Source organism: Diabrotica virgifera, chromosome 6, assembly GCF_917563875.1.
Source record: "Diabrotica virgifera virgifera chromosome 6, PGI_DIABVI_V3a".
Classification (NCBI taxonomy): Eukaryota; Metazoa; Arthropoda; class Insecta; order Coleoptera; family Chrysomelidae; genus Diabrotica; species Diabrotica virgifera.
Window position 1 is genome coordinate 110014215 of NC_065448.1, and position 12848 is coordinate 110027062.

At 33.2% G+C, this 12848-nt stretch overlaps 1 protein-coding gene across 4 annotated transcripts in view; it reads left to right on the plus strand.

The window, feature by feature from the left end:
* Positions 1 to 2500: 2500 nt before the first annotated feature.
* Positions 2501 to 12848, plus strand: part of LOC114327938 (luciferin 4-monooxygenase-like) — a 141113-nt gene continuing 130765 nt past the window's right edge. For 3 of the 4 annotated variants that reach the window (XM_028276657.2, XM_028276654.2, XM_028276658.2), the window contains exon 1: positions 2501 to 2845. In XM_028276657.2, the coding sequence (XP_028132458.2) occupies positions 2636 to 2845 (210 nt within the window). In that variant the 5' untranslated portion in view covers positions 2501 to 2635. The remainder of the gene's footprint in view (positions 2846 to 12848) is intronic. The other variant, XM_050652771.1, reaches the window with a different exon arrangement.

Consider the following 12848-nt stretch of genomic DNA (forward strand, 5'->3'; position numbering starts at 1 on the left):
ATGAAGCACATATGTATCTCTCTATTCTTCTTGATTACCTTCTCACTTACTTGTCTTAATGTGAATATTAGGTCTTGCGTGCTTCTGTCCTTCCTGAATCCACACTGTGTGTCTTCCATAGTTGTTTCTTTTTGGCTTTTTATTCTTGTCTCTATTATTCTTGCGAATACCTTCCCAGGGATACTTGTTATGGTGATACCTCGGTAATTATTACAGTTTCTCTTGTCTCCCTTTTTGTGTATTGGTAATATAATGTCTTTCTTCCAGTCCTTTGGTAATTCTGCTCTATTTATGATATCATTCATTAGTTCTTTCATGCTATCCATTCACTCTGTCCCCATGAATTTTATCATTTCCGGAGTGATATGATCCTTGCCTGGTGCTTTGCCTAATTTTACTCTTTCTATTGCTTTCTCTAATTCCTCTCTTGTTATGGATTCCACTTGCTGTTCTTCATTCCTTTCTTGTATCTCCCCTTTGTTGTCTGTGTCTGCATGAGTTAGATCTTTGAAATGGTCTCTCCATCTTTCCATTATTTGTTTTTCTTCTGTTGTGCTCTATCTTTTGTCTGAGTTGTTTTAATGCGCCGTAGAAGAGTTTTTGGTTTTCCCTATAATTTTTTGTCATTTTTTGTCCAAATGTCTCCCATGACCACTCCTTTCCTGCTTTCACCGCTATTTTAACCTCTTTCCTTTTTTATTTATATGCCTCGTAATCTTCCGGATGTTTTGTGCTTAGGTATCTCTTCCATTTTTCTTTTTTGTTCTTTATTTTCTCTCGTATTTCTTCCGCCTACCATTCCGTTCTCCTCATGTTAGTATTTGCTATTTTTGCTTTCCCGAAAGTTTCCTTAGCTGCTTTGATTATGCTGGTATTTAGATATTCCCATTTTTCTTCTATATTGTGTTTTTTGCCCTACTTTTCAGAGTATTATCTAATTTTTCTTGGAATTTCTTCTTATATCTTTCCTACTTTTAATTTGTAACTTTTTATTTTTTCGTTTACTACCTTTCTTCTCTTTTCTTCTTTTTCATCTGTTGTTCTCATTCTCATTATTACTAGATGGTGGTCACTGCCAATCTCTGAGCCTCTTTTCACTTTCGTATCCTGTACTCTTTTCCATTTGTTGCTGCTTACCAAAAAGTAATCTATGATTGATTTTTCGTTTCTGCTGTCTTGTACTCTCGTGTATTTGTGTACTTCTTTATGTTTAAATTTTGTATTTGTTATTACTAGTTTGTTCTCCATACATATTTCTATTATTCTTTCACCATTTCTGTTTAGTATTTCTTCTCCTTCTTTTCCCATGCACTCCTCTATTCCGCTGTTGTTGTTTCCGACTCTACCGTTTAGATCTCCCATTAAAATTATGTTTTCTTCCCCATTATCAATTTGCATTTGGAGCTCCTCGAAAAATTTATCTTTCTCTTCCTTTCTTGCATCTTCATTTACTCCGTAGGCTGTTATTATTGTATATATTTCTTCGTCCATCAGTTTCATTTTCACCGATAATATTCTCTGGTTAACATATGTTTCTTCTATAACGTGTTGTAGCCTATTCGGTGCAATTATTATGCCGACTCCTTCTTTTGCTCTCTCTTTTGTATCCGCCCCTATCCAAAGTAACCAATATCCTTTGTGTATTTTCTTAAGACTTTTTCCCTTCATCTTCGTTTCCGTTATTCCTAGCATTTCTATTTTTTGTTTTATCATTTCTTCTACCAGCTCTTCCTCTTTTCCATTGATGCTTCTCACATTCCATGTTCCCATTTTTATCTCTCCTTTTTTTCTGCAATCTAGCTTTCCCCTTCTTCTTATTTTCATCCTTGTTTACCTGTGCATCATCTTTTTCCCTATCGCTTTTCCCATTCATTGCCTTGGTCGTCATTGTTGTGTGTCCGGTGTGCGCGGTTTTAAACGACGAGCCGAGTAAAAAATAAAACAAACTGACGAGCCGCGAGCCAGGCTCGTCGGTATATAAAACGGCGGTATTACAATGATACACTGGCGAGTTTTACCGACGAGCCGCAAAACCGCGGTTTTACTCGCCTGTCGATCAGGGCCTTAAGACTAGAAGTAACAGGTCAGGAACGACGTGATTAGGGAAAGAGAAGGGGTGACTACAGTTTTAAAAAGTTCAATAACAAAGACTACAATCATTTGGTCACGTCAGACGTACAAGTTAATAACTATGTGGCATAAGGTATAGAGTTGTTAGAAGTTGAGAGACAGAGGTAGAAAGTGGAAGGACAGTGTGCTACAGGTCTTGACAGAGAAATTTTTAAATAAGGAAGACATGACGGACAACGGACAGAAGAAAAGCAAGTAACAGGAATCCCTGAAAAGAGAAAAGCTAAATAAGAAGAAGAAGCTTCTAGGAATTCATTCAAAAATGAAGACTGCAAAACAAACTCGTAAAGGAGTTACTAATATTATTACTAATACCGACACTGAGAACCATCTATATTTTAATGTAGTTTAATGTTCTTGTTCTGTAAAATATAAAATTAAAAAACGACAAATTTATTTAAAACGTGCCCATCAAAGCTTTTACACAATTTTTTCGTTACATCAATGTCATACACTTGTCAATTAACTTTCTAAATTAATTTAAATAACAGTTTAAATTTTCAGCATGAGTCGAAGAACAACTATTTCTTCTGACATTCCCATGTTCTCAGAAGGTCTATTGCACAGCATTACATCATCTTATACGAAAAATTTGAAAATGGGCATTAGTTCCATCAATAGCATTCATCGAGCAATATCAATGTCCAGAGTGTATGGAGGACTTGGCCTTTTGTACTACGACAGACTAGAAAGCGATTTGGATAAAATACTTCAGGTAATAATTTATTAATGCTTTTACCACTTTATCTTTCTCATGTAGTTCTTGTTACTCTTTTTTTGGCTTGAAGACTTGTGCATCTGCCAGTACACTTGATTTTATTGCAACTCATCTTGCTCTAAGCAATACTGCAACACTAAAAACCTAAAAATAAAATCGTAACTTAAATGACGAATATTATCCAACGAACAACATTGTCAACACTGATGGAATGGACCCGTCTCATTCAAACAGTGAAGCGAGATTGCCTGCTGTTATGTATTTAATAAAACTATGGACCGACTTTGACTACTTTATTGAAATACATTAATTTGTATCTTTACACGAGACAAGAGATAAGATGGACATCTTCAACATGACATCATCATCATTGCCGACATTACAGTGTTCTGTCTGCGTGTGATATTTCTTTGACAGCTCCCAAAGTATGGTATTGGGGTGTGTTCCGAAATGCCATAACTTAAATAAGTAAATATACAACATTTCTCCCCTTCTTTTTAAAGATTCAATCTGGTAGGTGCTTTAATCATTCTACCAGATCTAGTGTGTAGGGGTGATTGAATAGAAGGTGTAGTTGTAATAGAACTAGCAGCATGCTGAGTTGTTTCTAAAACTGGTGACTGAATAAAATTATTTGGTGCAACTTCAACTTCCATGACATGATTCTTATTACCTCTATCTAAAATTAACGACGGGCTAGCACTTATTTTTGGTTGCACAACTACATCACGCACCTCCGGTAAAACACTATCTTCTATTGGTAAAGTCTCATAAACACTACTTCTTAAATCATCTGAGTGAACAAACTTACTATTGTCCTCTATTTGAACAAGGTATGTACTAAAAATTAGGACTTTTTTAATAACACCCTTTTGCCACAGCTTAGTACGCTTATTTTTTACAAAAACATTTTGGTTTTTCTTATATAAAGATCGATTAGTTATGTTATTAGATTTAATACATTTTTTTGACTTGATGGTTTTAACAAATCAAAGCGTGTTCTAGGCCTATTTTTAAAAACAGCTTTGTCAGGTGAGACTCCTGTTACAGTGAAAGGGATATTTCTGCAACTAAAAAATAATTTTGTAACTTATTCAAAACTAATTTTTCTGACATATCTTTTCCCTTTTCTGAAAACAATGTTTTTTCTAAAGCTTTTTTAATTGTTTGAACGCCCCTTTCAGCCAACCCATTACTTTGTGGGTGATATCCTGGTGACTTAACAGGTTTAATCCCATTTGTCTGCAAAAATGACACAAATTCTGTAGAATTTTATGGAGAACCGCTATCAGAAACTAGTTCTGTTGGAAGACCAAAATTAGCAAAAATTGTTTTTAACTCATAAATTGTTTCTGAAGCATCTGTGCCATTTTTCATCATTTTGATTTCTAGCCATTTAGACTTTTGATCCAAAAGCAACAAAAAATTAAATCCAAATGTCTTAAAAGAAATCAATATGAACTCTAAAAAAATTATGTGGTGCTGATGGCCATAATGACAACATGCTATTATTATTAGTAAAATTTTGATTATGTTGACATATGTCACAAGAAGCTACAAATATTTCTATACTCTCATTCATATTAGGCTACCAACAGTAGGATCGCATTAGCATTTTACTACGTACTATTCCATCATGCTGTTCATTAAATAACTTTAAAACTTCATTTTGCAAGACTTTTGGTACAACTGTTTTATTCCCTAGTAAAATGCAATTGTTCTCCACAGACAACTCATTTCTTTTTTTAAAATAGGGCTCTAAACTAGAATCTAAGACATAATTAGACCACCCAGAAATAGTAAAACCTTTTACCTTGAGGAAAATTAGATCTTTATTTGTTTCCTTGGCTATATCTTCTGCATTAATAGGTATTTGATTAACCAAACTAAACGAATACAAAAAATCAGAAATCTCTGTTTTACTATTACAAGGTAAACGTGACAAACCATCAGCATTACTGATAGACGAACCTTTTCTATATTGAATGTCATATTGATACCCAGATAATGTAACTGCCCATCGTGTGATTCTAGATGCAGCAGATGTCGGGATACCTTTGTTTTTTCCAAATATGAACTGTAAAGGTTGATGATCCGTAATTAAGACAAATTTTCTTCCATACAGATATTTATGAAATTTTTTTATTGCAAAAATAATTGCAAGGGCCTCACGCTCTAAATTGCTATAATTTTTTTCGTTTACAGACAAAGTACTTGACCCAAACATTACTGGTTTTTCAATATTATTTATTTTATGACTTAAAACACATCCTACACCATATCCACTAGCATCACACGTTACATAAATTGGCAGACTAGGATTATATTGGGTTAAGACACTTTCAGAGGTTAAAAGTTCTTTACTTAATTGAAAGGTTTCTTCACGTTCTTGTATCCAGTTTTTAGTGAAATCAATACCAGACTGACACAAACTATACAAAGGTTTTAGTTTACTCGACAACATGGGGATAAATTTTCCATAGTAATTTAGTAACCCTAGATAAGACTTTAACTCTGTTAATGAATTTGGTGAAGGTGCAGATTTTATTGCATCAACCTTCTCTTGAGTAGGGTGGATACCATTAACATCTATAACATGCCCCAAGAACTCTATTTTTGATTGAAAAAATTTACATTTTTTTCATTGACTTTAACATTAAAATCTAAAAGTCTTTCTAAAACCTTTTGCACATTTTGATAACATTCCTGCAAGGATGCACCAAAAACAATTATATCATCCAAATAGCATTTAGTTTCACTCAAACCTGACAAAATGGTCTCTATAATGGATTTAAAAATGCCTGGAGCCGAGCTTACACCATAAGTAAGTCTAGTATATGAAAAAAGACCTAAGTGAGTATTAATAACCAAAAATTTTTGTGCTGACTCACTTACTTTAATTGTTGATATGCCCCCTTTAGTCCATTCATTAACGGTAAAATATTGCAAAACCTTTAAATTTTAAAGAACCGCTTGGATTGACATGAAATTTGGCATACACACAGCTAACAAGTCAAAGAAAAAAAGTGATATTGTGCCGATATGTGCTTTTGCCCTGGGGGTGGTTTTCACCCCCTCTAGGGGGTTAAAAATATTCGTCCAAACAAAGTCGGGAAATGGGCAAACTGGCTAATTTAAAGTAACTTTTGTTCTATAGAGCTTTTTCACTAAGTCAATACTTTTCGAGTTATTTGGCAGTGAATATGTTCATTTTTTCAACAAAATAACCACGCTTTTAGACGGTTTTTCGCAAATAACTCAAATTGTAAGTATTTTGTCGAAAAAGCATTCTTAGCAAAAATATAGCCTATAAAAAATTTAAAAAAATAGTCAATATATCACGTTTTTTTATTTAGAAGAAGCAGAGTTATAGCTAATGAAATATAGGTTCATATTCGTCAAATTCCAAGTGAAATACTTTAACGTGAAATAACCAAAAATGAAGCACATTTCGGGGAAAACTCATTTAAACTTATTTAAAGTGTTTAAAAAAAGCTTCATTTTTGTTTTATAAAAAAAATTTCTAGCATCAAAATTAAACAAGTTACGCTCAAAATAAAGTTAGTCCCTTTTGGTTTTGGTAAAAAAATCGAGAAAATCACCCCCTAATTAGTATCTTAAATGAACTTAATCGTAACGACTTCACAAGTTTCTTGACTCGTGTATATATTGTTTATATGATCTGTAAGTTTCATCGGTTCAAAGTCATTATTATTGAAACGGCTGTAGTTAAAAGGGGTTGAACGAGTCACTGATCACGAATGTATGCAAATTTAGAAACACCAAATCTTGATCAATTTTTGTCTAACAGAAAAACAAAAAAATACATGATATTCAGAAAAGCAAATCTGACTTTTTTTTTGTATTTCGAGACTTTTGGTATCTCTAACAATTTTTAAGTTATTTTGAAAAAAAGCATATTTTTCAAAATTTAAATTTTTAAAAATTTTACTTTGAAACCAAATTTTTTCAAAAATAAACACTTTGAATCGATGAAACTTACAGATCATATAAACACAATATAAGTAAAATAATTTATGGAGCGGCAACGATTAATTTCATTTAAGTTGCTAATTAGGGGGTGGTCTTCCCGATTTTTTTTTGCAAAAACAAAAGGGACCAACTTTATTTTGAGCGTAACTTGCTTAAATTTAATGCTAGAAACTTTTCGTAAAAACAGAAATAAAGCTTTTTTAAACACTTTAAAAAAGTTAAAGTGGGTTTTCCCCAAAAAGTGCTTAATTTTTTGGATATTTCACGTCGAAGTATTCTATTTGAAATTTGGTGAATATGAATCTATATTTTATTGGCTATAACTCTGGTTCTACGAGATCCAGAGACCTAACGCGTACACCATTTTTTTTACTTTTTTATAGGATATATTTTTGCTAAGAACGGTTTTTTCGACAAAATACTTACTTTTTGAGTTATTTGCGAAAAACCGTCTAAAAATGTGGTTATTTTGTTGAAAAATGAACATATTCACTCGCAAATAACTCGAAAAGTGTTGACTTGGCGAAAAAGCTCTATAGAACAAAAGTTACTTAAAATTAATCTGTTTACCCATTTCCGGAGTTGTTTTGGACATATATTTTTTCACCCCCAAAAGGGGGTGAAAGTCACCCCAGGGCAAAAGCACACATCGGCACAATATCACTTTTTTTCTTTGACATGTAAGCTATGCGTATGCCAAATTTCATGTCAATCCAAGCGGTTCTTTAAAATTTAGAGCAAAAACCGTGAAAGAATGGACTACTTCAAATCACCCGTGTTGAGCTGCCCCCCCCCATTTGCAAAAATTAAAAAACAAATAGCCCTGATTTATGAGCTATTTATGAGCTCTCATATTCCGCAAACTAAAAATTTTGAGCTCGTTCCACTGAGCAGGAATTTAATACCCTAGTGGGGGGGGGGGGTGTTGATTCAACCCCCCCCCACTACTTAAAAATAGGAATATTGAATCGGTTTTGCGGCAGAATTACGAGCTATTTATGAGCTCTTGAAATTATATAGTTTCGATTTTTGAGCTCATCCCCTTCACCCCCAAACAACTCTTTAATTGATTTAACTTAAGAGAAAGATGCTGAGAAAACTTAAAATATATCGTATTGCGGATATAATTCCTATAGCTTATATACTCTAAGAATAAACTATTAAATCAAGGGCATTTCGTTTATTGAGCTACAACCCCTTCGCAAGAAAACCACCCTATCTTCCCGGCTTAAGAGAAAGTTGTACTTAAAATGCGTTAAACTAATTATTTGGCGACTACATATCATTTAATAATTTATAAGCTTCCAAATTACGCGCATTTAGATCAGTAAATTGCAATTTATTTTGTATAGTGCAGTCACTGAAGGTAAAAATCAACGATTACCTTCAATTTCGGTGAACCTTCATCGATTTTCACGAAAATTGGTCAGTGGTTAGAGGATACGTCAAGAAACAAAGGTGACATGGTACCACCTTGCGCCTTTACCTTGAGGGTGGATACCGCCCCTTCTCGGGGGTGAAAATTATTTTATAAAAAATAACTGCACAAATCAATAAAAGAGCAAACTAAAAGCAAAATTTATTATATAAAATTAATAAAATAAGTCAATACTTTTTAAGTTATTAAAGATCAAAGATTTTAATTATTTGTGAAAAAAATGCATGTTTTGAAGAGGTTTTTTTGTAAATCACTGAAAAACTGTCAGTTTTTACAAAAAAAGTTAATAGTAGTTTAATTCGTATAGCTTATATTCTAAGAATAAACTCTAAAATCACGCGCCTTTCGATTATTGAACTACAACCCCTTCGCAAGAAAACCATCCCATATTCCCGGCTTAAGAGAGGGTTGTACTTAAAATAATTTAAATTAATTATTTGTCGACTATATATTATTTAATAATTTATGAGCTCGCAAAATATACGCATCTCAATTATTGAATTGCCATTTTCTTTCTATAGTGCAGTCACTGAAGGTAAAAATCAACTATGACCTTCGATTTCGGTAAATCTCCATTCATTTTCACGAAAATTGGTGAGCGGATTTTGATACTATCAACTTTTTCTGGATCTTATTTTTGATGGGTATTTCTAAGTACTTTGACAAGTATTTAGTACCTAAGTATTATAAAATGCATCTTTTTCCCGTTATTTAAGCTTGAACCCTTAGATTTGAAAAGTCGCGGAAAAAAATATACATTTAATTACCAATAACTTACTTTAAATTAACATTAAAGGTTTTTCAAGTAAGCAATTTATTATATTTTTTATTAGCTTCAATTTTAGTGATGAAAACTTTTTTGTAAAAACTTACACTTTTTGAGTCATTTATGAAAAATCTCTCTAAAGCATGCATTTTCTTTCCAAAAATTAAAATATTTGATCTTTAATAACTCAAAAAGTATTGATTTATTTTAATCACATTATATAACAAATTTTGCTTACAATTTGTCCCTCTCTCGATTTGTGGGGTTATTTTTAATAAAGTAATTTTCACTCCCGAGAAGGGGTGACATATACCCCAGGCTAAAACCCCAAGTTGTTATTGTCAATTCGTGAAAATAAATGGAGATTTACCGAAATCGAAGGTAATAGTTGATTTTTACCTTCAGTGACTGCACTATAGAAAGAAAATGGCAATTCAATAATTGAGATGCGTATTGGTAGGGGAGCCCAAGTGGGGATTTTTGCAGTTACTCGAGCGCGTCAGATTAGCATATGGGGAGAAACCTGGTACCCTGCAGATGTACCTCTACCGTATATTGGCTCTTAACACAGGGGAGTTCGTTAAGGGGGCCCGAAGAAAAAATTTTATCCTTAAAAAAACTCGAAATTGTCAGATTAAGATAAGGTAAGTTAAGTACCTGCAAAAGAGTGTATATTTCAAAAATTTGACGATTTGAGCCGGGCGTAAGGAAATGGGTGAGTCCCAAAATTTCACAAGAAAAAAGGGAATATTTCGCGAAATGAATGACAGATCGAAAAACTAAAAAATACGTGCCCAATATTTTTTAAAAATCTATCGAATGATACCAAACACGACTTCCCACGGAGAGGGGTGGGGGGTAAATTTAATATTTTAAATACTAATCCCGCGATATTTCGCAAAATGAACATCAGATCGAAAAACTGTAAAATACACTTATTCAATATTTTTGAAAAGTCTATCGAATGGCACCAAACACGTCCCCCCGTGGATGTGGGGTGGGGGGTTACTTTAAAATCTTAAATAGGAGCCCTCATTTTTTGTTGCAAATTTGGATTTCTTACGTAAAAATAAGTAACTTTTATTCGAAACATTTTTTCGAATTATGGATAGATGGCGTTATAATCGGAAAAAACGATTATTGAAAATGGAAAATTAAATTAAAAAATGACAAGCGCCCACTAAAATGGAAAACTTTACTTAACTTTTTTTGGTTTTAGGACCTACTCTTCACAACCCAATAGGTCCCCAAAGCGCTCGAGTGACTGCACATTTAGCATACTTTGCTCCCCTACCATATATTTTGCAAGCTAATAAATTATTAAACGATATGCAGTCGCCAAATAATCAATTTAAATTATTTTAAGAACAACTCTCTCTTAAGCCGGGAAAATGGGGTCGTTTTCTTGCGAAGGGGTTGTAGCTATATAATCGAAAGGTGCGTGATTTAAGAGTTTATTCTTAGAATATAAGCTATACGAATTAAACTACTATTAACTTTTTTGTAAAAACTTACAGTTTTTCAGTGATTTACAAAAAACCTCTTCAAAACATGCATTTTTTTCACAAATAATTAAAATCTTTGATCTTTAATAACTTAAAAAGTATTGACTTATTTTATTAACTTTATATAATAAATTTTGCTTTTAATTTGTTCTTTTATTGATTTGTGCAGTTATTTTTTATAAAATAATTTTCACCCCCGAGAAGGGGCGGTATCCACCCTCAGGGTAAAGGCGCAAGGTGGTACCATGTCACCTTTGTTTCTTGACGTATCTTCTAACCACTGACCAATTTTCGTGAAAATCGATGAAGGTTCACCGAACTTGAAGGTAATCGTTGATTTTTACCTTCAGTGACTGCACTATACAAAATAAATTGCAATTTACTGATCTAAATGCGCGTAATTTGGAAGCTTATAAATTATTAAATGATATGTAGTCGCCAAATAATTAGTTTAACGCATTTTAAGTACAACTTTCTCTTAAGCCGGGAAGATAGGGTGGTTTTCTTGCGAAGGGATTGTAGCTCAATAATCGAAATGCCCTTGATTTAATAGTTTATTCTGAGAGTATATAAGCTATAGGAATTATATCCGCAATACGATATATTTTAAGTTTTCTCAGCATCTTTCTCTTAAGTTAAATAAATTAAAGGGTTGTTTGGGGGTGAAGGGGATGAGCTCAAAAATCGAAACTATATAATTTCAAGAGCTCATAAATAGCTCGTAATTCTGCCGCAAAAACCGATTCAATTTCCTATTTTTAAGTAGTGGGGGGGGGGGGCTGACTCAGCCCCCCCACTAGGGTATTAAATTCTTGCTCAGTGGAACGAGCTCAAAATTTTTAGTTTGCGGAATATGAGAGCTCATGAATAGCTCATAAATCAGGGCTATTTGTTTTTTAATTTTTGCAAGTGGGGGGGGGCAGCTCAACACGGGTCTTCAAATCAATGACCGAGAAATATTTTTGACCGCTGAGACATGCAAAAATATCCACAGGTAATGGCAAAACACAATGATCTGCATCTAATGCTTGATTTAGAGTTTTTTAAAGCCTACACAAATCCTAATTTCATTTGAATATGTTACTTTTTTTTAAAATTCCATACTTTATCATATTTGATAATTCTAAACTTTTTCTCTTAATGCATATGGCATATCATAAGCCCTGTGAAATACTGTCTGAGCTCCCTCTTTCAGTTTAAGATCTACTTCAAATTTTTTTATGCATGAATCAGGCTCGGCCTCAAAAACATTTCTAAACCCCTTCTTCAAGTCTGACACTAAATTTAAGACATGTATTTCATTATTCGTTGACATCTTTTTATTTTGACTTTCTGACTCGGAATGACATAAATTTATGGACTCTGGACTACTTTTGAGATTTGATACATTAAAATTAATTTTTTTGTCTCCAATTGGGGTTAAGTATGTTTAACCAGTTTCTTCCTAACAAAGGTGCAAATTTATGACTACTTTTTAATACTACTAATGATAAATTGACAATTTCATTGTTTGATTTTACAAGAACATCTGTTTCACCTACTATTGATACGCCTTGACCAGTTAGAACTCTTAAATCATATCTTACAGAATATAATTTTAACTCAGGAAAATACTTAATAAATCATCAATATGAATAACTGACCTGCAAGCACCACAATCTATTTCAAAACAAACCTTCTTACTTTCAATTTCCCGCCATACCTTCTCTGGAGGGACCTTTCCTGACTCTAAGGTAGACAAAAAACCTAAAACCAATGAACTGTTGTCCTCTTCTTCTTCTGAATTTTCTTCCGTTGTATTAACACTACCACTTCTGCAGACACGACTTGTGTGGCCAATCTTCTTACACTTAAAACATTCCCAACTTTTTGCTGGATACTTTTCTGGCTCGTGTTTCCTACCACATCTGAAATATGACTTCAACTCTCTTCTCTGACTTCTTGACTCTTTATTTTGACTTTGACCAGGAGTGCTGTATGTTGTATTCTTAATGACATTTTTATTTTTAAAGGACAACTTGTCCAAGTTTTCTGTCACACAAGACAAATTACTCTCAACACCCATTGTAATGTTATAATGTAACACGTGGTAGGGTTCCTAGGTTAACTTTGGAGGATAGGTTATAATGAAACAACTTGTATCTATCGTGTCTAGATTCAGAATGGTTTTATTTCCGCTTCGCTGTCCTTGTCACTGTCACGTCACTCTTACAATATTACCAACTTGAGTGCGTTCCGAATACTACCTATTTGCATACATCACATCCCCCTCTTTTTATAATGACAAAATAAACATAA